The following is a 23,188-nucleotide window of genomic DNA, read 5'->3' as shown; positions in this document are numbered from 1 at the left end:
ATCAGGACATGCAAAAGGTGCCTGCGGCAGCTGGTTATTAGTGGTTTTAATTGAAGTATTTTGCTGACAACAATTTCGGACTTTAAAAACTGGCAGTATGCAATTGAAACAACATGATCTACATCATAAGCGAGCACATCGTGGGACAAACGATTATACTTTATTAACAAAAAATTACCACCTCCAAGGACAGGGCTAATGTGGCTCCTTTCTAAATATTTTTATAGTATTTATTATTTTGGTTTATTTACAATGCCTGATAAGGGAGGTGGGCGGAGGCGTGATGGCCTCATGGTTTAATAGTGCGCTTGACTCTGGAGTGAGCGGTCCAAGTTTGAGCCCTGGCCAGGGACATTACGTTGTGTTCTTGGTCAAGACACTTAAGTCTCATAGTGCTTCTCTCCACCCAGGTGTATAAATGGGTTCCAACGAATTTAATGCTGGAGGTAACCCTTCGATGGACTAGCATCCCATCCAAGGGAGAACAGAAATACTCCTACTTTCTTCATGCTACTGAAACCGGGATAAACTCTAGCCTGATGAGCCACTTGGCTCATATGCAGACTTAATCTACCTTACCTACCTATAAATGCAAGGTGTATACCAATTTAGTCCTAGGAAGTTTTCAACTTTAAATAACGTTCCGACTTCCAAAAGAAATTTTATTAAGGATTGTGCAGAAAAGAATCTCATCAGACATCTCAGGCAGATGTTCTTTGCAGTCAGTAAGAGCATCTACCCAGGAGGCTATCTTAGATGCTGTTTCACTGAAACTGTACAGTCTGAAAACATAACTGTACTTGCCCAAATTTGTCGTTAATTTCTGATTTAAGCAGCACGATGTTGCCTTAATGTTTTCCTTTTTTTTACAGACGAGTTTTACACCAGGTCTACGCTTACTAACACTTCTTGATTAAAGTTTCTTATAGACCCTATTCATAAATGGCTGCCAATTAAAAATTCGTTTGCGTTAAAATTAGAGTTGATAATTCAAAAGAATTTTTACTCAAACGAGGTTAGTTGAACTAATTTTAATGCATACAAAAGAATTTTTAATTGGCAGCCATTTATGAAAAAGGTCTACATCGCAGCTTTATTCCAGATTTACGAAGCGGGAATAAAAAAATTTTCAATCCTGAGCAGGAATTCGAGGGATGGGGCTCAACCCAAAATGCCTTTCTAGGGAGGGATACGAAGAATTTCCGGAACAATGCATTGAATAGGGACGTTATGGCTGACAGCTGGACACTGGGACCTCTCTCTCAAGAGCTAATCATATATTAATAATTTAAAATTGGCAAACATGGTTATCATTGTATGGTATCATTGTTCATTCATTAGATGCTGCTATTCCTTTAGGATGCAGTGTTGTGTAAGTGAAATGTTTTCCACAGTGCCAAATGGCTTGCAGGAGTCTGCTGAATCCTGTGTCCTTAGGCTAAAAATTAAGAAACAGAGTTTGTTACTTAAACCTTACACAAAGCAAAAAGTGAAAAATATAGACTGTAGTAACTTGCAATACATGATTGTGACCATCATACAAGCATATCTGTTATCTCATGAACTGAAGAACAACAAATAACCAAAACTGTGAGAATTGAAAGCAGAGACATTGATTCACGGAGTGCCTTTAAATTGCCATTTTTACCCCTTGACCATCTTGCTGGTCACCATGGCCAGTCCAGGAGAAAAATGATCCCTCATATTCTACACTTACTAGCATAAGATTGATTCCTAATAGGAGGTGCAGTGCACTGGACTCCATGTTTTAGACCCTGGCCGGGGTCACTATGTTCTGTTCTTGGGCAAGAACCTACCAAGGGAGGTGGATCCAGACCTTGAGCTAAGGGGGGAGGGGGAGGGGGGGCGTTGCTTGCCCTGTCGGCTTTTCTTTCTTCTTGACCAATACAGCAGTACTGTTAGATAACATTAGACCAATACAACAGTACTAACTAACCGAGAACAAGGTCTTTACGGAAAAATCTCAAACCGAGACCTTGCCATATTGACTGAGTGATAACAAGGTCAATAGGTTAAGGCTGAGGTTTTAGATTGTCCCATAAAGACTGAATGTTTGAGGTTAATAATTAGTTTATTATATGGCTTTTTGTTTGGTTTTCACAGGCCTGTAAACAGCCTGTGAGCATTTTGGAATGATAATGCCTTAGTATAAGCCAACCAGGGTGCATGTTATATTGGCTACAAACACAAGTCATATTAAAATGTTAGATAACATTTGACCAATACAACAGTACTGTTAACTTTTCTTAGAAAACCTTTCTCTATTACATTTTCTAATCCTCTGACAAGCTGATTCTTCATGACAACAATAAATTCTCTGTGACTTAGAACTCCATCATCTGAATGGATAGAAAAGTAGAAAACCACTTTTATTAACAATGAGTGCTTGAAAATTATGTATCACGTACCCATTATATTTGCTTCATTCGGATGAAAATACTATTTACAGGGCTAAGTCTTGGTTTGTGCATCTTGAAAAGATTAGCCTAAATTTTTCAAGTTTGTCGTTTGTGATCCCCATCAGTCTTCTCCATCCTTAACCTTTACGGTTTATTTTTATCTCTGGTGTTCTTCTGTCTTAGTAAACTACTAATTTCAGAGGTTATTTTGTACGTGGCCACAATAACTTAAAATATTGTGACTGAGCTCCTTTAAAATAAAGTCATCATCATTCAGCCTAATGATGACTTGACTTTTAAGTAATTTAAATTATAATCTTTAACCTTCCACAGTAGCCATTTGTGCCATATATCATTGGAGATAATAATAAAAGCTAGCTTGCTGCATGGGTAACAAGTGACAAAGAAATAATTAAAGAAAACTTAAAATGTCTAGATGTGTACATAATAGCTTTTAGAACTTTTACTTGTTGATTAAGAAAAAGACCCAAAATAATTAAAAAAATAGAATGTAATGAAAACCTTGATGAAGTGAGAAAATACAGTTGAAACATTACTGACAGCTTTCTTTTTGCAACCACCATTGACACCATGATATTTTAGCTAGACTGTGCACTGATTATTAACAAACCTACAATGAAAACTTCCTCTTTTCTATGCTTAGTAACTTCTGCCCTACCCTGTGAGCAGAGGTCCCTTTTGCCCGAGTCTAAAAACTTATCTTAATAGGTTCCATTGTACATAGGAATGCTCTGTTGTCTGTTGTAATAAGATTTTTCTAAGAGTTTGCTTATCCTGACATCCATTTTATCCATGCAACGATTCTTATCAATATGCAAGTTAAATTTGTAGGCTTACCATTTTCATCAAACATCTTGTATACAACATCAACCACATTATCGCGTAAGTTTACATCAGTCACAGTCTTAGCAACTTGCTTGAATGTAGCTGCAAGCAGGGGAAACAACAACAACAAAGCAGTGAGCCTGTGCATCACTGACCTCAACCCTACAGGACAACATGCAAATCAAGTGGTGAAAGAAAAAAATTAACTCAAGTATTGGGAAGGCATTGCCCTGAATTTAGAAGATGAAAATAATCACTTCTAATTGAATAAAAACAAATAATTTTACATCAAAATTCTTTATTTCTTTGCTTACATGCTCATAGCTTCAGGACATTTCAAGTATGCTTTCATGAGATACATTTATGTTTTGAGATGAATAATGTGACAATCACTGCTATGCATTCCTGCTGAATCACAACAGATGAAGTGTGAAGAAATTCAAACTTAAGCTGATAGTGTAGGATTGATTTTCATGTTCTCAAGAAAGGTGTCCTTTACGTTAAAGACATGATAGTGTGCTTGTATGCTCTTCAAACAAATTTCTCATATTTTTCTGATGCCAACAAAAACTTTTGTACTTCTTTTACATTGTTTTAATATAGTTTTCCATTGCTCAAGCAAAACACCTTGAGCTTTTTGTAATAGCAAGAGTTATAGATCTAGAGAGGTGTTCAGTTGAGTGTCAAAAGTAATCAGGCATACATGTACATGTACATGTACATACATACAGTAACATACATATGTAATGTTGGTCTTCATCCTCTTCAATTACACAGATACATGTAAATACAGTAATGTATGTGTGTAATTACTTAGGTTTTGATTTTGGTTTTATTATGGTTTGAGATTGGCTGAGTAGTCTAATTGGTAAGTTATTGGTTTGGTTTTGGTTTTACGACAATCAATTGGAAACCTCTTGAAGTTGTTAAAATAGCTATGACTATGATTTCAAAACAAAAAAGAAATAATCAGTATATTTGTTGGATAAAAGTACTCAATATATTTGTTGGACAAGACCACTATTGAGCAATGTGTCTGTGAAAAAGACAACTGGATGGTAATTGATTAACAAGGTCAAATTAAATCAAGACAAGACTGAAGTTGTTCTTATCAGCTTCAGATATCATCCTAAGCCCACTTTAGAGTCTGTTCAAATTGGCAATGTAACGGTTGTACCATCATCCTTGGCAGGTAATCTTGGTGTTATTTTTAACAATTGTTTAAACCTTGAGGAACACATAAAATCAATTTGCAAGTCCTCCCATTATCTCATAAGAAATATCATCAAAATTAGAAGGTACAATGATGAAGAGAGTGCCAAAATTGGTGTTCATGCCTTTATTACTTCGAAATTAGGTAACTGGAACTCACTGCTATGTGTATATGGCCTTGCTCAGTATCTACTTTCAAGATTACAATCTGTCCAAAATACAGCATCTTGAATTGTTACATGTACTAGGAAATTTGATCATATGACCCCTATCCTACAAAAGCTCCACTGACTACCTGTCCGTAACGGTACAGTTTATAAAATTATTTTACTGGTCTGCAAAGCTCTCAATGGAGCAGAGCCTTGCAACATCAGTGACTTACTTAATTATCACACCTCTCAACAGACACTAAGATCGTCTTCTAAACACCTTCTGGCTGCCCCGAAAGCAAGACTTAAGACGTGGTGAGAGAACGTTTGCTGTGGCAGCACCAAGACCATGGAACTCAATCCCGCTCTAACTAAGATCTAGTTCTTCAATTAACAGTTTTAAAACACATTTAAAACAAGCTTTTTAACTCTCTTAATTCTTAGGTGATACATATGTTTAAGTATCTTAACTAAGTTATTCCTATTATTATTACTAATATTATTATTATCATTATCGTTATTATTATCATTATTACTATCATCATTATCATTATCATTATCATCATCGTTTTTTCCCCTTCTTTTAGCTTTTTAAAAACTTTTAATGTAAAGCACATTGGACAATTAGTGGATTTGGCCCTATACAAATATCATTATTATTATTAATAAAGTTTATCATAACTGTACAAGCCAGGGATGCTCTAATTCTTTTTCCAGCCGCCAAAATTGTGATTTCTATCAAAGTAGTCAGAGCTCTAACTCCCTGTAGCAGAAAATACTCCCTCCCCTCAGCACCAGTGACAGCCCTGTCTTTGGAGCTTGTAATCACAAGGCAACAGTTGGGTGTTACTCCCCAGAAATGGACAGTAAAAGTAATGATATACCTGGATCAATGGGCTTGCCTGCAGCATTGTGGAAACTTAAAGCCAACTCAGCTTCAGAAATGTTCCTCATAAAACGAAAGAAATCCAAATAGTCTTTGAATGTTATTCCCTAGCAAGCAGTAATTAAGAAAACAATGAACATGGAATGACGCTGTTTATGACTACATAAAAATAATTTGAAAGCCATTTTAATTTAAAGAATTATCTTTCATCCAGTCTCAAGAGTAACCTGAATTTCGGTACAAATTAAACATAAAATCAATAATTTTTTTGGATATTTCTTAAATGATAATTGTAGATAATCGTTGGATGTTGTCCTTCAGTAGCATTTTGAATGAAAGTGGTAAAAGTTCAAGTGAGGCCTTACTCTACTGTAAAATGATGTTAAAATCTTTTAAAAAATCCAAGCTTTGGCCGATCTACGGCATCATGATGCCGTAGATCGGCGAAAGCTTGAATTTTTAAAAGATTTTAACATCATTTTACAGTAGTGTAAGGCCTCACTTGAACGTTTACCACTTTCGATAATTGTAGAGTTACTTACATGTAAAAAGAGTTACTTAAAAAGTGACTTAAAAACATTTGCCAAAACCCAATCAGCCTGTTTTTTCTGGCCAATTCTGGTCAAATGGGAAATAATCACAACAAGTAACTGACTTGTTTGTTTCTTCTTTCTGGACAGGCCTTACCTGAGAATTTTCTTTAAAATGTTTCTTTACTTTTCTCAGAATTTTCTGCTTCTTCTTCTCATGAAAACTAGAGTAAGTTAGAAGCATGTCTGCAAAGTCCCGTTCTGTAATCTGACCATCTTTAGGGTCATAAGAATTGAACTGAAAATTAACAAAACAAGTTAATGTCTACTGTAAACTGTTGCATACCATGTCATTCTGGGAGAGTCATATTAAATTTATTACAATTTTATGCCAAGTAACTAACAATGACAAATAATAATAATAGTAATTTAATTAATTAAAGCCAAAAGGATGATTAGTAGATAAGCATACACTGACCCCATATAAAAATAAATCAGTACCTTATAATTATAACAAAAATAGCTAAGTTAAAAACTGCCTCACAAAGTGGAGATTGGTTGCTTAAGACATCGCTTCCACTATTACTGCTCTAAGATGGAGACCTCTCCCATGACTGGTAAATCCCGGCAACCCAGTGGGCCCTGTCACACTGATAAAATGGTGGGAAAGAGAGAGGGAGGGAGGAGGGGCAGCCTATGAGAAGAGCCCCAATGCTCAAGAGAATTGTAATGCTCAAGAACACGCTGACTAATTGCAAATCGTTACAACACCCTTTGGCACAGCATTCGGAATCTGGTGCATGCACATATCTAAACGCTGCTGAAAGCAAAGGCAAGACTAGATGTGCTCCTTGTTGTTAACTCTGTTAAATTGCATTTAACTGCATTAATTTAAAAAATACCATTGACTACTAACTTATTTAAAACCACACTGCTGCACATGTTGTTATCGACTATACCTACCTCCAGGTACATTACTTCTTGTTGCAGATTTTTTTGGAACTGAATGAACCTTTGCACAGTGAGCCTCTTCTCTAAATATTTTCCAAAGAAGTATTCCTTGATGCCGCTGTTCACATGAGCAGAAAGGACACTGCCAGTCACAGCATGATCACGATGCCGCAGTCCAGTTGGTGTCATGCTAAAAAGGATATTCTGAACCTGAAAATTATAAAACATACTTAGGCATTAAAAACCTTTCTAATTTGCAGAGAAAACTGTACACTGGAAACCTCCATAATTTAACTTTTTCTATCAGAAGGTTATGCAGTCTGAGTAAAAAATGGTCCCACATGGTCTTGACTTGACTTTTAACTGAATGGGACCTATCCTTGCAGTCAGCTCTCAACTTGTAGTACTTTGCAGAACCCTTCTAAAGGCTTAGGCTTATAAAAAGGCCAGGATAGAAGAAGACCAGTGGTAAGCACTTGAAACTAAAAAATGTTTGTTTATTTTATCAACACCAGAGTCATCAGATGAGCTTAGCAACTTTGGGATTTATTATAAAATGGACTTACAAGTGACTATATTAGCCTCGGATCTCAGTGCCAACTCATACATAACTAGCTCTTGGTTTTAAATGTTCTGAGCAAATCAGAATTTCCTAAACTGCACGTCTTATGAATTGGACTTAACTTAAGTTACAGTAATTAAAGAATAGTTTTCACTCACCTTTTCAAACTCATCAGGTGACACTTCACCATCTCCATTCAAATCAAACATTTGAAATGCAATTTCAAACATTCTTGGTGGGACTAAAAATAGAACCACAACCAGTATCTGCTCACTAGGCACTCACTATGAATCTAAGGACTATCAATTGGCAAACAACAACACAACAATCATACAAATGTAGGATATGAGTGCACCTTACGTGATAAAACTGTGAGAAGAAAGGTATAGTCAGAAAATGAAATGAGCCCAAATTCTCCCATCTTCAAGAAAACACTGTCTTGTCCCAAGTGTTCAGAAAAATGGCCTTTGTACTTGTGTTTCTGAAAGAGACAGATAGATGGACAACCTTTAATTAAACACAATGAGCTTACAAGCTGAAAGCTTGTGGGGTGGTGTAAGGAGATCTATAGTTAAAATAAAACATAAAATCATAATTTATTCTTATATACAAAATCTTGAGTCAAGGCTACTTTGATGCTAAAATTAAAGAAATTGATAAGTGAATAGATGGTGAATTTTAAGCGCGGTAATGGAATGTGAAATGTGAATTAATCAACTTGACACGAACATGGGGTAAAGAGAAAATCTGAGTCCCTGACAGAAATTGAACTCATGACCTGCGGGACACTGGGCGGGTGCTCTATCCATTGAGTTGACAGTGCTGATCCTAGCAGTACGCAGGACACCGATGCACCGGAGGTCATGGGTTCGATTTCTGTCTGGGACTCAGATTTTCTCTTCTTCCCATGCTCATGTCATGTTGATCAATTCACCTTTCACAATTAAAGAAATTATATTACAAAGTAAAAGTTTTTCACAATTTTATATATACAAAGGTGTCAGATCTAAGACTGGTAAAAATGATTACAGGTGCTTGATTTTGGCTTTCTGATGAGAACGTTTGTGGCGTGCATCGTTATGAAAATCTAGTGTTCTTTTGAGTGAGGCCTAAAAAATAAAACCGGCTTTACGACCCACAAATTAAGGTCATTTTCAGATTAAAAAACTTAATATAAATTGTGTCACATGTTACCTCTGGGTTGAATCTCTCATGTTCATCAAGTCCTAACCCTGAAAAACACAATTAAATCAAATAAAATATAAAACAAACATCAAGTGTTACTTGATCATCCATACAGAGCAACAAAGTTTCAAGTATGACCTGATCCTGACCAATTAAACGGCACAACTGAATTTTAATCAACAATGATTTAGATAAACATACACAGGCAAAAACTAACGATAGATAAATCCGACGTTTCGGCGACATCTTGGCGCCATTGTCAAGGGAAACTAATTAAATATGCGATTTCAAGGGTAACTAAGAGGTCAGAGTTTCTAATTTGCATAAGTTAGACAAAGACTTTAGCGCGAACTGAGTCTGATTGTACATTTAAACATGGTCGTAATTGTTTAATGAGTAACATCTCATTAATGAGACAATCAAACTTGTTGTGGCATTTTTTCAACACGCTAAAACAATTGCGAAGGTCATCCGGAATCCTGCCTGCGTGTCTACTATCATAGTGATTGCGTACTGACGAGGTCTTGCTTCTATGTCCATCAACGCGTACGAACAGATGGCCACGGGTGTAACCGACATAACCAGCATCGCACTGGTCACACTTGAAGTTATACACAACGCATTGTTGATCAATGAGCTGAGGCTTAGGTTCGCTTGTCGGGAACTCCTGGGCAATCTTGCGGCTCGTAAACACCGGTTGAACACTGGTCTGCAGCTTCACACTGAGATCTTTCAACTGTGTCTTCACGATATTAGCAGACTCCTGGTCTTTAAAGGGTATGACAACCCGAGTAGTGTTTTCTGTCGTAGATCTGGACCGTAATGAGGGCTGGTCAGCGACCTTTAAATTTAGGAAGGTTTTGACAGTGGAGTCAACAAGGTGCTTGGGATATTTCAGTTTAGAGAAAACAGACTTCAGTCGTTCGCACTCCTCAGTGAAGTAGGACCATGACGAAGACAGGCGATGTGCGCGATCGAGCATAGTTGTCAATAGTCCGCGCTTGTACCTATTATCGACATGACTGTGGTAATGGAGAAGCAGACCACTGTTTGTTGGCTTCACAAACACTTTAGTTTCAATACGAGGCGCTCTGTTTAGGAGTTGAGTACCGAGAAAGGGAAGCATTCCATCATTTTCGACCTCCATAGTAAAGTTGATGGCGGGGTGAGCGTGGTTGAGGGTGTTAAGAAAGTCCCTAGCTGTAGACAAATCGGGCATCACAGTGAATGTGTCGTCAACATATCGACGATAGTAAGGTGGCAGTTTGCCGTCAACATCTAATTTCTAATCAATAGACGACATACTGTTCGTACGCGTTGATGGACATAGAAGCAAGACCTCGTCAGTACGCAATCACTATGATAGTAGACACGCAGGCAGGATTCCGGATGACCTTCGCAATTGTTTTAGCGTGTTGAAAAAATGCCACAACAAGTTTGATTGTCTCATTAATGAGATGTTACTCATTAAACAATTACGACCATGTTTAAATGTACAATCAGACTCAGTTCGCGCTAAAGTCTTTGTCTAACTTATGCAAATTAGAAACTCTGACCTCTTAGTTACCCTTGAAATCGCATATTTAATTAGTTTCCCTTGACAATGGCGCCAAGATGTCGCCGAAACGTCGGATTTATCTATCGTTAGTTTTTGCCTGTGTATACAACTGAATTTGGCAAATAATTTGTAGTATTACCAATGCTTTCCAGTAGAATACCAATTCTTTTAAACTCTGAGCAGATTTCTTCAAACTCCCAATATCTCAAATGAAAACTCGCTTTCCTGGAATTTTTTTCATTGTAATTTAGGATGTTAGCACAGTATTTTTGATGAACTTGTAGGTGTCTGGAAATGTAGTAAAACACTGTCTTGAGTTCTATCTATCATGAGGTCTCAATTGAAATAAAACGTACGGAGAAAGTTCAAGAGAATAGTAAAAATTTATGTTATTTAAGATAAGATAATAATGACCATTATTAACAAAAACTAAAATTCAAAACATCTGTTTGAATTTACAATGAAAAGGCGTTATAGAAAGAGAGGTAAAATAAATACCATGTGATAAAATCTAAGTAGAAATTAGGGAAGGGTTTAAAATCAAGAGGGCAATTAAATAAAGAATAAAGTTGTGGTCCCTCTCACGAGTCTGACATGTGCAGGTAGGACAACCCAAACAGTGTCACAGTTATGATTTCCTTTGTTTAAACTTGATGAGTTATTAATAGTTTGGGAGGTGGGATTCTACTGTCAGAGCTCACTGTCAAACAGTTCACAAGCATTTTACTCATTGAAAAATAATGTCATGTTACTCCACCATCAATAAGTGGACTGTACTAGATACAAGCAGACCAGTCTTTCTTTACCAGCTGGTTGCATTTTCCCTGGGGTTAATGATCTCACAAAATCTTCTGGCGTCATAAACACTTCATTGTCTTCCCCAACATGCACAACTTTTAGAGTTGCAAAGTATCTGAACACCTTGTCTGGAGTACTGTACTGTCTGATTCGATTCTCATATTCAATTATCTGAAGAACAAAACAATAGCAATCAAACATAACTCTGATTGAGATTGACATGTTATGGTTTTGCCATAATCTGAAAATAAACCATAATAATGAATTCTTTACACGCGCATCTGTAGTTGGCAGTTAGACTTTTGTTTTTTGAGTGGTGGTTAGCAGTTAGTGGTAAGTGATATGTGGTTAGGTTTTAGTTTTTTGCAAGAGTGCTCTGTTCCAGTATTCCTGGTTTCAAATGAATACAATTCATTAAATTTGTTTTCATCTCATTTACAAAAATCTTTTGTCGCACCCTTGGTCACAGAGTAATATTCATAATTTGAGCAAGCAATTTTAACCCCAGTACATGCATGTGTAAAAGGTGCATTGATTTGCCAATGAAAGAAGCAAATTATTCAATATACAATATTATAAATGAGACTGGAGAGTTGCACACTGCTACTCCAGCCTGAGCTTCTTCTGGTGAAGAAAGGAACTAGCAAAGAACGAGGTAAAGCCCAAAATGTTTCTGTTAGTTGTTTTTGTTCTTGTTATTTTGTTGACAATTGTAAAAAGATAACAATCAAACTCACAACTTTTTTTCTTCATAGATTTTAATTGATTGCTGCCGATTGATATTGATTATTGGTTTATCGATTGACTATGTCTGGGGAAATGGTAACTCATTCATGGACACGGTAGAAGAGTGTCCCTGTATCTACAAACGGCTGGCAAATCCCTATTCAAAGATCAGAATATAAAGGCCAATGTGTGGTAGACGATTTCAGAGTTCCTTGATCTGGAAGAATCCAAGTGTAAGCAAAAATAAGAAGGCATAGGGACAACTTTTTTTGAGGTACATCAAGTAAGCAGTTGGAAAAAGTGGTTCTGGTAGAGATGACATTCCATTAAAGCCGAAATATGAACACTTGAGGTGGCTTGCAATCTTTATTAAAACAACACCTACTTTGAGCAAGGTGGGAAATCTGGGACGGTCAGTATAACAGTGAAATCACCAATTGTCGGGGATTTGCCCACATGAAAACCAGCTGTGATGCAGGGTTCCAGATAAGTTTTAAAGGTAGGGTGCTAATAGGGAATACCAACAGGTCAATTTCCACTGCTCCCGCCAAATCATAATAATTTTATTAGTAATTTGTCGGGTCGAGTAGCTGATCTTGTCGAGTTTTTGACCCGAGACCCCTCACTTATCTGGAACACTGTGTTAAATATGGCCTTCACATCCAGACAAAAATAACAAAAATGGTTATACTTCCACATTTCAGATTAATGAAAAAACTGGGAGTGGTGAATCTATTTTTTGGAAAAAAAAAAAAAAATAAATAAAAATACAGCCATCACTCAAGATTTTGGCCACCGTTTCAAGTGAGCTTATATCTAGAACAAGTTAAAATTCCAGTCTTTTTTAAATATTTTCTCACCCTTCTTTCCCTGAATCCCTGTTTATGGTTTTTTCTTTTCCCGTCTGTTTCTTCGTTGCCCTCTTCCTGATTTTCAACCATGTTGTTTTCACTCATCAAATCAATGGAAGGAGTTTTACTGTCTGCCTTTGCATGAGTAAGTCTTCTGAACAGGAAATAAAGTGAACCAATGAGTCCCACAGATGATCCGATGACTAGACCTACGAGACGCTTTTCTCTACGAATGCGTTCTTCTCTACTCTGTTCTTGTTTCGTTCTTTCATTTCCCGCAGTTGAGCTTGAGAATCTTGCAGATTTGAAATTCCGTAACAAACGCCCACTACCAAAATAATTCATAGTGTAAGGCCTGTTTGCTGTTGCCAGTTTGTTAAAGACACCCCGAAAAACTATAAGCCTTGCCATTTAAGTGATAGATAAGTTGAATTCTTTCACTCTTTGTTGACTGACGAATACAACTTCATCTGCAGATCTATGCTGCTTTCCTTCGACCGCCAAACAGAACGGAACAAGAACGGAATCCAGGAGGAATCAAAATGGCGGCTTTTACATAAGACCGCTGGCCGGAATAAATGTGAAATTGTCAAAAGTTAATTTTTTTGTTGCAAAAAGTTCATTTTTGCTATGTTTTTTTAACAATTTAAGAGTGCTTTCGCTCTCGTTGTAGCTTCATCCCAGCATAGTTAGTAACTACTAACTATGATCCCAGGAGCTAAAGTTCATAACAAAATTTAAGACACTTTAAATCCCCACGGGAGAGGGGTCGAGGAACTCTTTGCGATTTTGTAAATTTTGCATCACACCGAAGCACGCCCCTTCCTTTTGATTTGAGATACAAATTCGAAATCTTGGAGGGATTAAAGGATCATCATACGTGAGGAGAGACTACCTACAAGAGAAAAAAAACAACAATGTTTTGGGTCTTTTTCTTTGGGGAGAAAGGTCCCAGCCTACCCCTCCCATAACTCTGTGCATGTTGTTTAGAGAGCGAGCGTCTAACATGGCGGGCATCCCAAGGGTTTGTCAATCTTCGATCGCTTTCTTTGGTTTTAAGGTAATGTTTAAATCAGTTCATGTTACTGCTGTGAGTATTTCGTCCAGCTATCTTTCGTTGCAATTTATTTTTTAGCGGACAGATTTGGAGAAATAAATGTAACTTGAGCTCGCTTTATGAACAACAAATTATTTATAAACGCCAGTGTGTTCTACTTTTCACATTATTTTGAACACCTGTTTATATTATTTTCAGGGAGCGCGTCAAGGAAATATAATTTTGAATAGGATATCAAAGCACTGGATCTTTGTCTCTTCGCGATGTAGAAAAGGTAAGGGTTGAATGACTTCCGTTCGCCATTTGCCACGGGCGCTCTGTAGCTTATAGAACTTTCGAAGTTAAGCTTATAACATTTCAGATATTTGTAGCTGTTTGTGATAAATGCTGAACAAGTTGCCTTTCTGGAAAGAAAATTAACACAAACTATTCTTGCGCTCGTTTATTTCTGCATTTAAAATCTATGCTTCCTCTTAAAATATAATTTAAATTACAATGATCTAGTGCATGTTACATACAGTCGAGCTTATTAGCTTCAGTTTATAACCAGGCTTATGTAAGCTTAAATGCAATTCATGTATTTGACTTGACAATTTGCCGTACGTTTTTCACTCGTATTCAAACAAGTGATATACCTTTCTACTTTACATTAATTTGAGTATCCACTCATATTACCATCATATTGTCTGACTGACGCAGTCCTATTAATCAAACAATATGTGAAGGGAGGTTCTCCAGCCCTACACGGGTCAATCAACAATCATTTAATGCACACAATTCAAATTCACTGTGACACATACTGTCTCAACTTACAGCTAAATCAATAAAGTTGGTATGATAAAATACTTATTGACAGGGGCAGGCTGGCGTACATCTATTTGTAGACCTTCAATTTTCAGTCCTAAGGTGCATATATATGCAGTAGGAAGTGCAAGAGACTAGACTGAGTGGGACGAGGGTTGATTAACCCCTGGGTAAACAAGAAGGAAGGAGTGGACACCACCTTCCCACTAGGGATTTTTCTTTTAATTTTTAAAGGATAATTTACTATGTGATACTGAAATGTTCAGTAGCAATTTATTAATCTCTCGTCTGCCTCATATTTTCTATGTCATTTGATATTGCCTGTGTGTGTCAACCTTAGTGATAACTAGTTACATAACAAATATGTGCTCTTGATCAATGAGGGGAGAGACATGGGAAGGTTTGTGTTATTGTGATTTTGGGAATTTTCTGCAAGATATTTTGGTAGTTTAATTTATTCTTGATTTTCAGTCAGCAATCAATCAGTTAAAATATTATTAAACTCAACTAAAAATGTTTGACATCAACAGACAATGTTGCCGTGACATTTAAAAGTGGTTTCCCAGTCATTTCTGTGCCATTGCCATCAAGGAGAGAAAGATGCGAATTTACTTTGCGTCCATTAAGTCACACTGTGAAAGATTTCCTTAAAGATATACAAGAGGAAGATAAGGGGATTGAAAGAGCCATGGTTTACAATGAAGATGGGTCGAGGATTTCTGGCAGCACTGGGGTTGATGTGTTACTGCAGTCAAATTTTAAGCTTGTGTTAAATGAAGACTCATATCTTGTCTTAGTGCCTGATGAGAGTAAGTGTTGTTGAAAACTACAACAGTACTGGAATTTTTTATTACAAACAGACAACTTGATCATTATAGATACCTAGACAGCCTGGTGGTACCTCAACTTCTATTAACTTCCTCTTCACTGTAGTTTAATTCTTCAAACTGCTCTTGGAAAGCCCTCTGTACACCATAAATATATTCATTTTCAATTGGTGCTGTAGAGTTCGGAGTCTGTGACAGGAAAGCTACATGTAGGCTCAGTTACCAGCCAATTTGTGTGTTTGAGTCCCACACAACTCCCACAACAGCTAGAATTACAGGCACATCAGACACATGCTTTAGCAATGTAAGGGCTAAAACATACTATTTAAAAGTAATGGAACAATGTTCAGTGCGTTAACTGTAGCTTAAGAGTCTGTATTTAGTGGATGTTTGTGAAGAGTTGTTCCACCCCAGATGGGGTTTTACTTTGGTTGAAAAAAGTAATCTTATAATATTAATATATGATTATCCAGCCCATTACCTCCAGGGGATTCTGCTTGAAAGTCAAATCAAAGTCAATATATGAATGAATGATTACAGCTAATTCAGATGCCCCACCTCACTGGCCTGCTTCCTAGTGTTTTCAAGTGAAGTCGACCCCAGTCTTCCCTAGTCCTCTCAAATCTGCATCCAATGATTCAGCTGGCATGGAGTTGTTAAATTATGTTTGTTAATTGTTGTTTCAGGTAAGCCTCCCATTGATGACTTCAGGACAGTTGCGCATGTGAAAACCTTAGTTCATCAAATGTATAGTGCCATGAACATAGAGCAACATCAGGTATGAGAAAAATATTCTTTTGCCTTACGTACCATGATTCTTGCAGCTTGTGGCAGCTCCATTTGCCTCGTAGTTTTGTTTCTATGTTCATATTAGTACAAGAAAGAGACTACGTACTCTTAATAAAACACTTAGCTATTTATCAACGGGAAGTTGACAAAGGTGAATTAACTGCCATAAATTTACCTTTATCAACTCAGTTCAAGTTTATAAACAGCAAAGTGTTTCACCTGCTGCCAACACAGACTAACTTTCTCTTCAGTGAAACTAATATACCGTTAATCCCGGTCCTGGAGGGTGGGGGGGTACTCCCGGAAAAGTTGGGTGGTGGGGTGCGGCCCGCTTCCCAAAATCCTTACCCTATTTATGACCAAAACCTGCGATATTTCCTACCCTATTTATGACCTGAGTGACCAAAACTTCAAAACCCTATTTATGACCTGACCCTTAAATCAAAACCCTATTTCAGACCTGCGTTATAATTAGTTCCCTAGTTCAGACCAATGTTAAATTACCGTAAACATAATTTGTGAAGGGTTTTTGTTGATTTTCTTTTTGATAATGATGAAAAAGTGGCTTCTCCTTAAACACATACCCATATCAAGGCTAGAGTGCAAAAACCATACCCTATTTATGACCAAAATGGCCAAAATCAGCTAAAATCGATACCCTATTTATGACCAAAATGGCTGAAAAACCATACCCTTTGGGGCTGCACATACCTATATAGCCCATATAAGGGAGTACCCTCCCTCCGGGATCCTGGTCAACCTTCTGAACAGATGTCAGTCATTTCACCTACAAGTTGATTCGCCTACATCAAAGTTGTTTCGCCTGCACAACCAAAGTCATTTCACCCACAATCCGAGTCAATTCGCCTACGTCAAAAGCCGAGCACCAGTGTCTGAAGGGCCATCAAGCAGAGTTCCATACCCATGTAGGAAAGAAAACAAAACCCATGTGTTGATTTTCTCATGGTTATCATGGCTAGCAGTATTGCTCATGGGCACATACGCACAACACGACAACGATGACAGAGTTGCGCAAGATGGTGGCCATACTCCAGCTAATAGGTTGACAGAGACATGCACGCGTCCCTCTTTGACATTGGACACCCATGTTATGGTCCAATGAGACCTGTCAAAACAAGGTATCCACTGACCAGTATCATGTGACCATATCGTGGGCTCAAGTTTAGAGTTTATCGAGGTCACATGTTTTTTTTTAAAGTTGACCGCTGACCAAGTGCTGGTTTTTGATTGGTCCGCGGGCTCATGTCAGGTTAACTTGTTGGCCAGGTTGTTCAGAAGCTAAATGTATATATTATATTTTGCGAAGATAGATTAACATCACTGCCCCCAAGGGGCAGAGGAGTCGTATTTGACCGTATTTCCAGTTAAATTCGCCGTAAAATTGTGGTGCGAATCGATTTGTTGGTGATTTAAAAGATTTCAACAGACGCGTAACACGATGCATGTCGATTCTTTGTCGTAGAACTGCAGATTTTTTGTCGGGATCAAATCGGGTTAAACTTTGTCCGGCCATCAGCTTGCCGCACACTAGCCGATTTTTTGTGGCGACTAACCGCGTTGAGGCTTGGCGCCTATTTCACTGACGTGACTCTTGTGACATTTCCTATTGGTCGAGGCGCGCGTGAGCCCCGACAAATTGTCTTGGTCCACCGCACATCAGCCGACAAGGCCCGACAAGACGTTTTGAGATTTAGCACTGTCAGATATCGCCCGTCAAACCTCGATCTTGCCGCAGACTTGTCTGAATTCACCGCACACTAACCGACAAGTGAAGATTTTTCGTCGGCCGATAAAAAATCGGCTAGTGTGCGCCGACCTCAAGGGAAACGAAAATTGGTTCGAAAAATCAAAAAGGGAAGAATTTTATACAGTTTAGTTAAGTAGGCACACACACATATCATTTCAAGTTGAAGGTGTAGTTTAATTCTCTGTTCTTTTGGTACCTGTCGAGTTCCTGTTGGGGATATTCAAGTTTATTAGCTCGTTTGTTGAGACATAGCGTTCAGCATAGCCGCGCCGTCGCTGTGAAATACTCTTCCAAAAACATTACTATAATTATTGTAAGTTTATTTGTCAAGTTTTAGATAAGTATTGATAAAATAACTGAGCTACTACGCGCGCTCTCATTGGTCGATAGGTGTGTTTAGATGAGAGTATGTAAACACGGTTGTGACGTTTTAGATTCGCGTGTATTTTTGAGAATTATTTTATAAAAGCAATAGAGCAGTTTTTCTAGAAAGTTATGCAAACCCTCGACTACGTCTCAGGTTTGCACAACTGTCCCGAATTTCCCAACCCTCCTCGTGTTTAGATGAGGCTGTGTAAACACGGAGATAGTGCTCTATTGCTTAATTAGTATTTAGTAATAGGTGTCTAGTGTAGGCGAATTTACTTCCAATGTAGGCGAATCGACTCAGATCGTGTAGGCGAAACGACTTGTAGGCGACACGACCGGCTGCCTGCCTAACGGTCGCATTAATCTAGATAAGACGTGTAGGGTTGCTTTAACATCCAGCTGTCCTCAAACTTAACTTGATGTTCTTACTTTAAGCTGGAAAAAGAACGTTATCTTATGCAAGAGTGGGAAAAGTTACAATTGGAACTCAAGCCACTGGAAGATCTTAAAGCAGAAATTGATCGAAAGTCAGCGCAGAGAACCAATTTTGTAGTGTGGGGTGGGCTGGGGTATATGGCGTTGCAGTTTGGTTTGCTGGCTCGTCTTACTTGGTGGGAGTACTCATGGGATATCATGGAACCGGTCACGTATTTTGTGGGATATGGAACAGCTATGGCTTGCTATGCGTACTTTGTGTTGACCAGGCAGGTGAGTTTGGTCCGATCATTCCGCCAAGTTTAGTTTGAAATGAAGCCTTGCTCTCTAGTAAGCAGTTATCTAGTAACAGAGATATGATAAATAGCATTATAACTTAAAAATAGAAAGCACTTCCCGTTTTTGTTTGAGTTGTGGAAACCTGGTGGAATGGCTTTCTTCACCGCCCGTACATATTTTGAGATTTCCTCAACTTTAAGGAAGACAAATAAAATGTTCACACGTTAAATGTTTTTGTCTATACGTGTCTTGTGTGTATATGTTTATGACGCAGCATTTGCTGGGGGGGGGGGGGGGGGGGTCTTGTCTTTCTTGTTCAGCGTGATCTCAAAGAAAAATCTTTTATTTTTCAGGAATTCTTATATCCAGATGCCCGAGATAGGCAGTTTCTTCTGTTTTTCCACAAACTTTCCAAGAGGAAGATTTTTGATATCAAAAGATACAACGAAATCAAAGATGCCATCAGCAAAATTGAAGGAAATTTGCAAGTTCTGCGAAGCCCGCTGTTTCTACACCTTCCAGAAAATGCTCGAACCGAGCTATTAGGGAATGTCGCTGACAAAGACGATGAAAAATAACTTGACTGAAATGAACTCAGAAGTAATGTGTGTGGTGTTGAAAAAGCTATCTAGAGAAATGAATGGACATTAAAATAACGCAATGATGTATATAGCCTTATAAACATGTTATTTACCTGTCTGTCAGTCGTTGCAAATCCTAATTGTCTGATCTTTAAGTCGTGCTCGTGTTGTATTTTTGTGCTGGTGGGATTGTTAATGTAATGGCACGTGCACAAGAAGATTACAGAATGGACAAAGAAATCGAGTTCACCCAAGTTCTAGTCGTACCCCCCTCCCGTGTTAGTCAGATGCACGAGACTGAACGCCCATGTCAAGGTGGTTGGCCACGTCTTCCAGGGTCTTCCAGCACTTTCCCGCAGTTACGGTTTGACGGTACGACCACTCGATACCAGTCTCTAATCAGATATTGTTATTACACAAACGCTCAAATGAACAAGCTGCGGTCATCCTCATGCAAGGCATGATATCTTACCATAACAACAGTACAACCAGTTAAAAACACCCTTAATTTGAAAGGGCTGTTTAGTCAAAAACGAGTGCGGTGTCATTTTTTTTTATTAAAAAGTAACGGATGATATCCGGAGGGCTGTGTTCTGGTGATGAAATCATGAACAGAAATAACAATATTGGGCGTGGTTGCACCACTCTAGGTAGACACGTCTTCCTTAGCAAAATGTTCCTTGACAAAATTAGCAAGGGTTTGAATTTCTCTACGTACATTGCGAAATATTTCGGACAAAAAATAGTGTTCGAAAATGAAACCGTCCGAAACTTTTTAAGCGTCTGAAATGTTTACAGTAGAGTAGAAAACGTTTAAGTAACTCCAAAGCTCTTAGTTTTCCTTCATGGAGCAAATTCTAGCTGAGACGCTACTTGAAATACGCAACGGCTTGATAGAATTTCTTATTTTCTCGTCGATCGCATCTAATTATAAAACTTCGTGTAGGCATAAATACTTAAGTTATGTTTCAGTGAATTGAAGTGTCCGAAATTTGTCCTAAACGAGATAAAAAGTGTACGAAAATTAAACGTCCGAAATTTGTTGCAAGTTATGTGAGTAAGGTTACAAGAACCCCGCAGGGTGGCTTAGTTTTGCAAGAGACATCGTTTCATGCATGTAACCAAATTACCTCGGTAAAATTTATCTAGGTAAATCGATATGATTTAGGAACGTGTAGTTTACCAATACCAACGAGAAGTTTTTGAACAGTGCATGTGCAGTGCGTGTGCAGTGCGTGTGCAGTGCGTGATCCACTAATTAACACTTGGAGGGCGCACTGCACCCCCAGCATTGGTACCCATTTGATCCATTTGTGAGAGTGTCTTGCCCAAGAACACGAGGCCGTGACATAAAGAAAAATAAATTCATGTAATGCCAGCAGCTTTGTCCCCTCACAAAGAAGTTATGACACATGCTTATTACCTTCTCCTGGGGTTGGCCTGGATCATTGGAAAGGCTTTTTGGAAACAAGTTCAGTAATAAAATGCGTTGGAGTACAATATCACCCTGTTTGTGTAATATTTAAACAATCTTGTTGACGTGAGACTCGCGGTTTTCATTGCAATTTTCAGTCTCGCGATGAGATACAAAAAAAAAACTAACGGTGAACAGATTCACAAGGCGATAGGATAGAATTTACGTCTTTATTTTTATTTTTGGCTTGCCAAGGTGATTGCTGTGATGGCACGGTGGGCTTATGGTTAGCGCGGTGGACTCCGGATCGAGGCCTCGCCTGGGTCACTGTGTTGTGTTCTTAGGCAAGACACTTTACTCTCACAATGCCTCTCTTCATCCAGGTGTATAAATGGGTACCGGCGAACTTGATCCTTGGGGTAACCCTGCGACGACAGCTAGCAAAAAATCCAGGCAGGGAGGAGAAATACTCCTGGTCGTTGCTGGAGATAAATGTCCGCCTTAACGCAGACTACCTACCTGACCTTAGATGATTGTCTGGTGCCAGCAATTCTGCACAAATCCGTACTTGTAATAATAATAATAATAATAATAATAATAATAATAATAATAATAATAATAATAATAACAATAATAATAATGTTAATATTAACAATAACAACAACAACAACAGTAATAATAATAATAATAATAATAATAATAATAATAATAATAATAATAAGATAGGGTGTATTTTATTTCTTACTTTATTGACTGGCTTGCTAGATACTCAATCCACAATCCATGCCGAATGACGGCGTTATCATTACCAGTCTCTCGAACATGTAAAGGTCCATGCCTAGGTATACGCGTAAAGTTCGACGTCTGAATCAGCACATTTGTATTTGGGTCTGCCTTGCCGCTCTAGTCGACTGCGCTAGTCGAATAGAAAGGCAGAAATTCGACTTCGATTCAGACGTCAAACTTCACATGTGCTAACCTGCGTGTAGCCGTACCCACCCCCAATGAAAAATGTTTTTGCTCAGGGGGTGGGTACGACGATATGTAGGCTACACTTGACGCTACGTGTGCCAAACTAGTAATGCATACATTACAGATACAATATTTAAGGAAAGAGCAGCAGGGTTGGCGCAGAGGTGAGAGCGCTCGCCTCCCACCAATGTGGCTCGGGTTCGACGGCCAGTTTGTTAACAACCGCACACTGCTAGGTTACTTACTATCTACAACCAAGAGATTATCAAGGTACTTACCTTGATAATCTCTTGCTACAACAGAATAGATAGTGAGTAGCGTATCCAATCAGAGAACGGAATTCGTTATAGAAAGATTACTACTTAAACAGTAGAGTATTTCTCTCAAGTAACTATCGGCTGATAATTGCCCTGCGGAGATTTGACGATCTTCAAACAAATATTTGCTCGAGAAGCGAAGCTTCGAGGGCAAACATGCTAGTTTTTAGAACATCAAATTTCTAAGGGGCAACTATCAGCCGATAGTTCCGAGACATAAACACTCCATTGTCTATATTGCCCATAAATCATATTGAATTATTTTCAACTTTTTTTAGTAGAAAAGCGTGAAAGCCATGTGTAAAATTTAAAAAAGAAAACTTACAAAAATCCACTAAATGCAGATCAATCAATCATTTGTTTTAATAAGCCCGCTTGTTTACAGAAAAATTTTCACGGACAACTTGTTCTATCAATCCGAGTATTTTCCTCTGACGGGCACTTTGGGTAGATAGTGTCTCTCCGTCGATGAACACTATCATGTTGCGTACTCAGTTTAAACCCGGCCGTCAATAATTGCGCTAGTTTTCTTACAGGGTGTTTTCTAAATAAAATATATTATACCCGCAATTCTACACATTCAAACAAAGTGCCATGTGCAAAAGGCCTGCTCTAAAACACGACGTGAAAAGAGAGACCTTGTTCTTCATGCTTCACTATTTTGTAACGACTACGGGGCCGAGGAGGAGTTGTAATGTTATCTCGTCGGGATGAAATTAGTAATAAATAAAAGAAACTGAAAAAAAATAAACTAGTCTTCTACGTGCAACGCGGTGGTATAGTGCAGGCGCCTTTTATTTTTTTCTCCTGCTTCTCAGCGGTCTTGAATCCTAAATCCTCGAATCTGATTGGCTTATCACGCACTCTCAGATGTTCCGGATTTTCCCACCAGGACCCCGGGT

At 38.2% G+C, this 23,188-nt stretch overlaps 2 protein-coding genes across 2 annotated transcripts; one reads left to right on the top strand and one right to left on the bottom strand.

Annotated features, from left to right (window-relative positions):
- Positions 1-138: 138 nt before the first annotated feature.
- LOC110051709 (calcium uptake protein 1, mitochondrial-like) lies at positions 139-13,557 on the bottom strand. The gene is made up of 11 exons (XM_020757768.2): positions 12,684-13,557; positions 11,106-11,268; positions 8,751-8,788; positions 7,917-8,037; positions 7,715-7,797; positions 7,007-7,204; positions 6,201-6,341; positions 5,512-5,620; positions 3,279-3,368; positions 2,290-2,360; positions 139-1,438 (listed from the first exon to the last, which is right to left on the bottom strand). The coding sequence occupies exons 1-11, from the start codon at positions 13,083-13,085 to the stop codon at positions 1,331-1,333; spliced, it is 1,524 nt and encodes a 507-aa protein (XP_020613427.2). The 5' UTR covers positions 13,086-13,557; the 3' UTR covers positions 139-1,330.
- Positions 13,558-13,609: 52 nt separating this feature from the next.
- LOC110051710 (calcium uniporter protein, mitochondrial-like) lies at positions 13,610-19,670 on the top strand. The gene is made up of 6 exons (XM_020757769.2): positions 13,610-13,734; positions 13,930-14,005; positions 15,066-15,344; positions 16,049-16,140; positions 18,724-18,996; positions 19,356-19,670. Exons 1-6 carry the CDS (start codon positions 13,654-13,656, stop codon positions 19,578-19,580), a joined length of 1,026 nt encoding a protein of 341 aa, XP_020613428.1. The 5' UTR covers positions 13,610-13,653; the 3' UTR covers positions 19,581-19,670.
- The last annotated feature ends 3,518 nt before the right edge of the window (positions 19,671-23,188 follow it).

Source organism: Orbicella faveolata, unplaced genomic scaffold, assembly GCF_042242905.1.
Source record: "Orbicella faveolata isolate gen_17 unplaced genomic scaffold, um_ofav_v1 contig_46, whole genome shotgun sequence".
In the NCBI taxonomy this organism is placed as follows: Eukaryota; Metazoa; Cnidaria; class Anthozoa; order Scleractinia; family Merulinidae; genus Orbicella; species Orbicella faveolata.
This window is presented reverse-complemented; position numbering and strand designations above follow the sequence as displayed.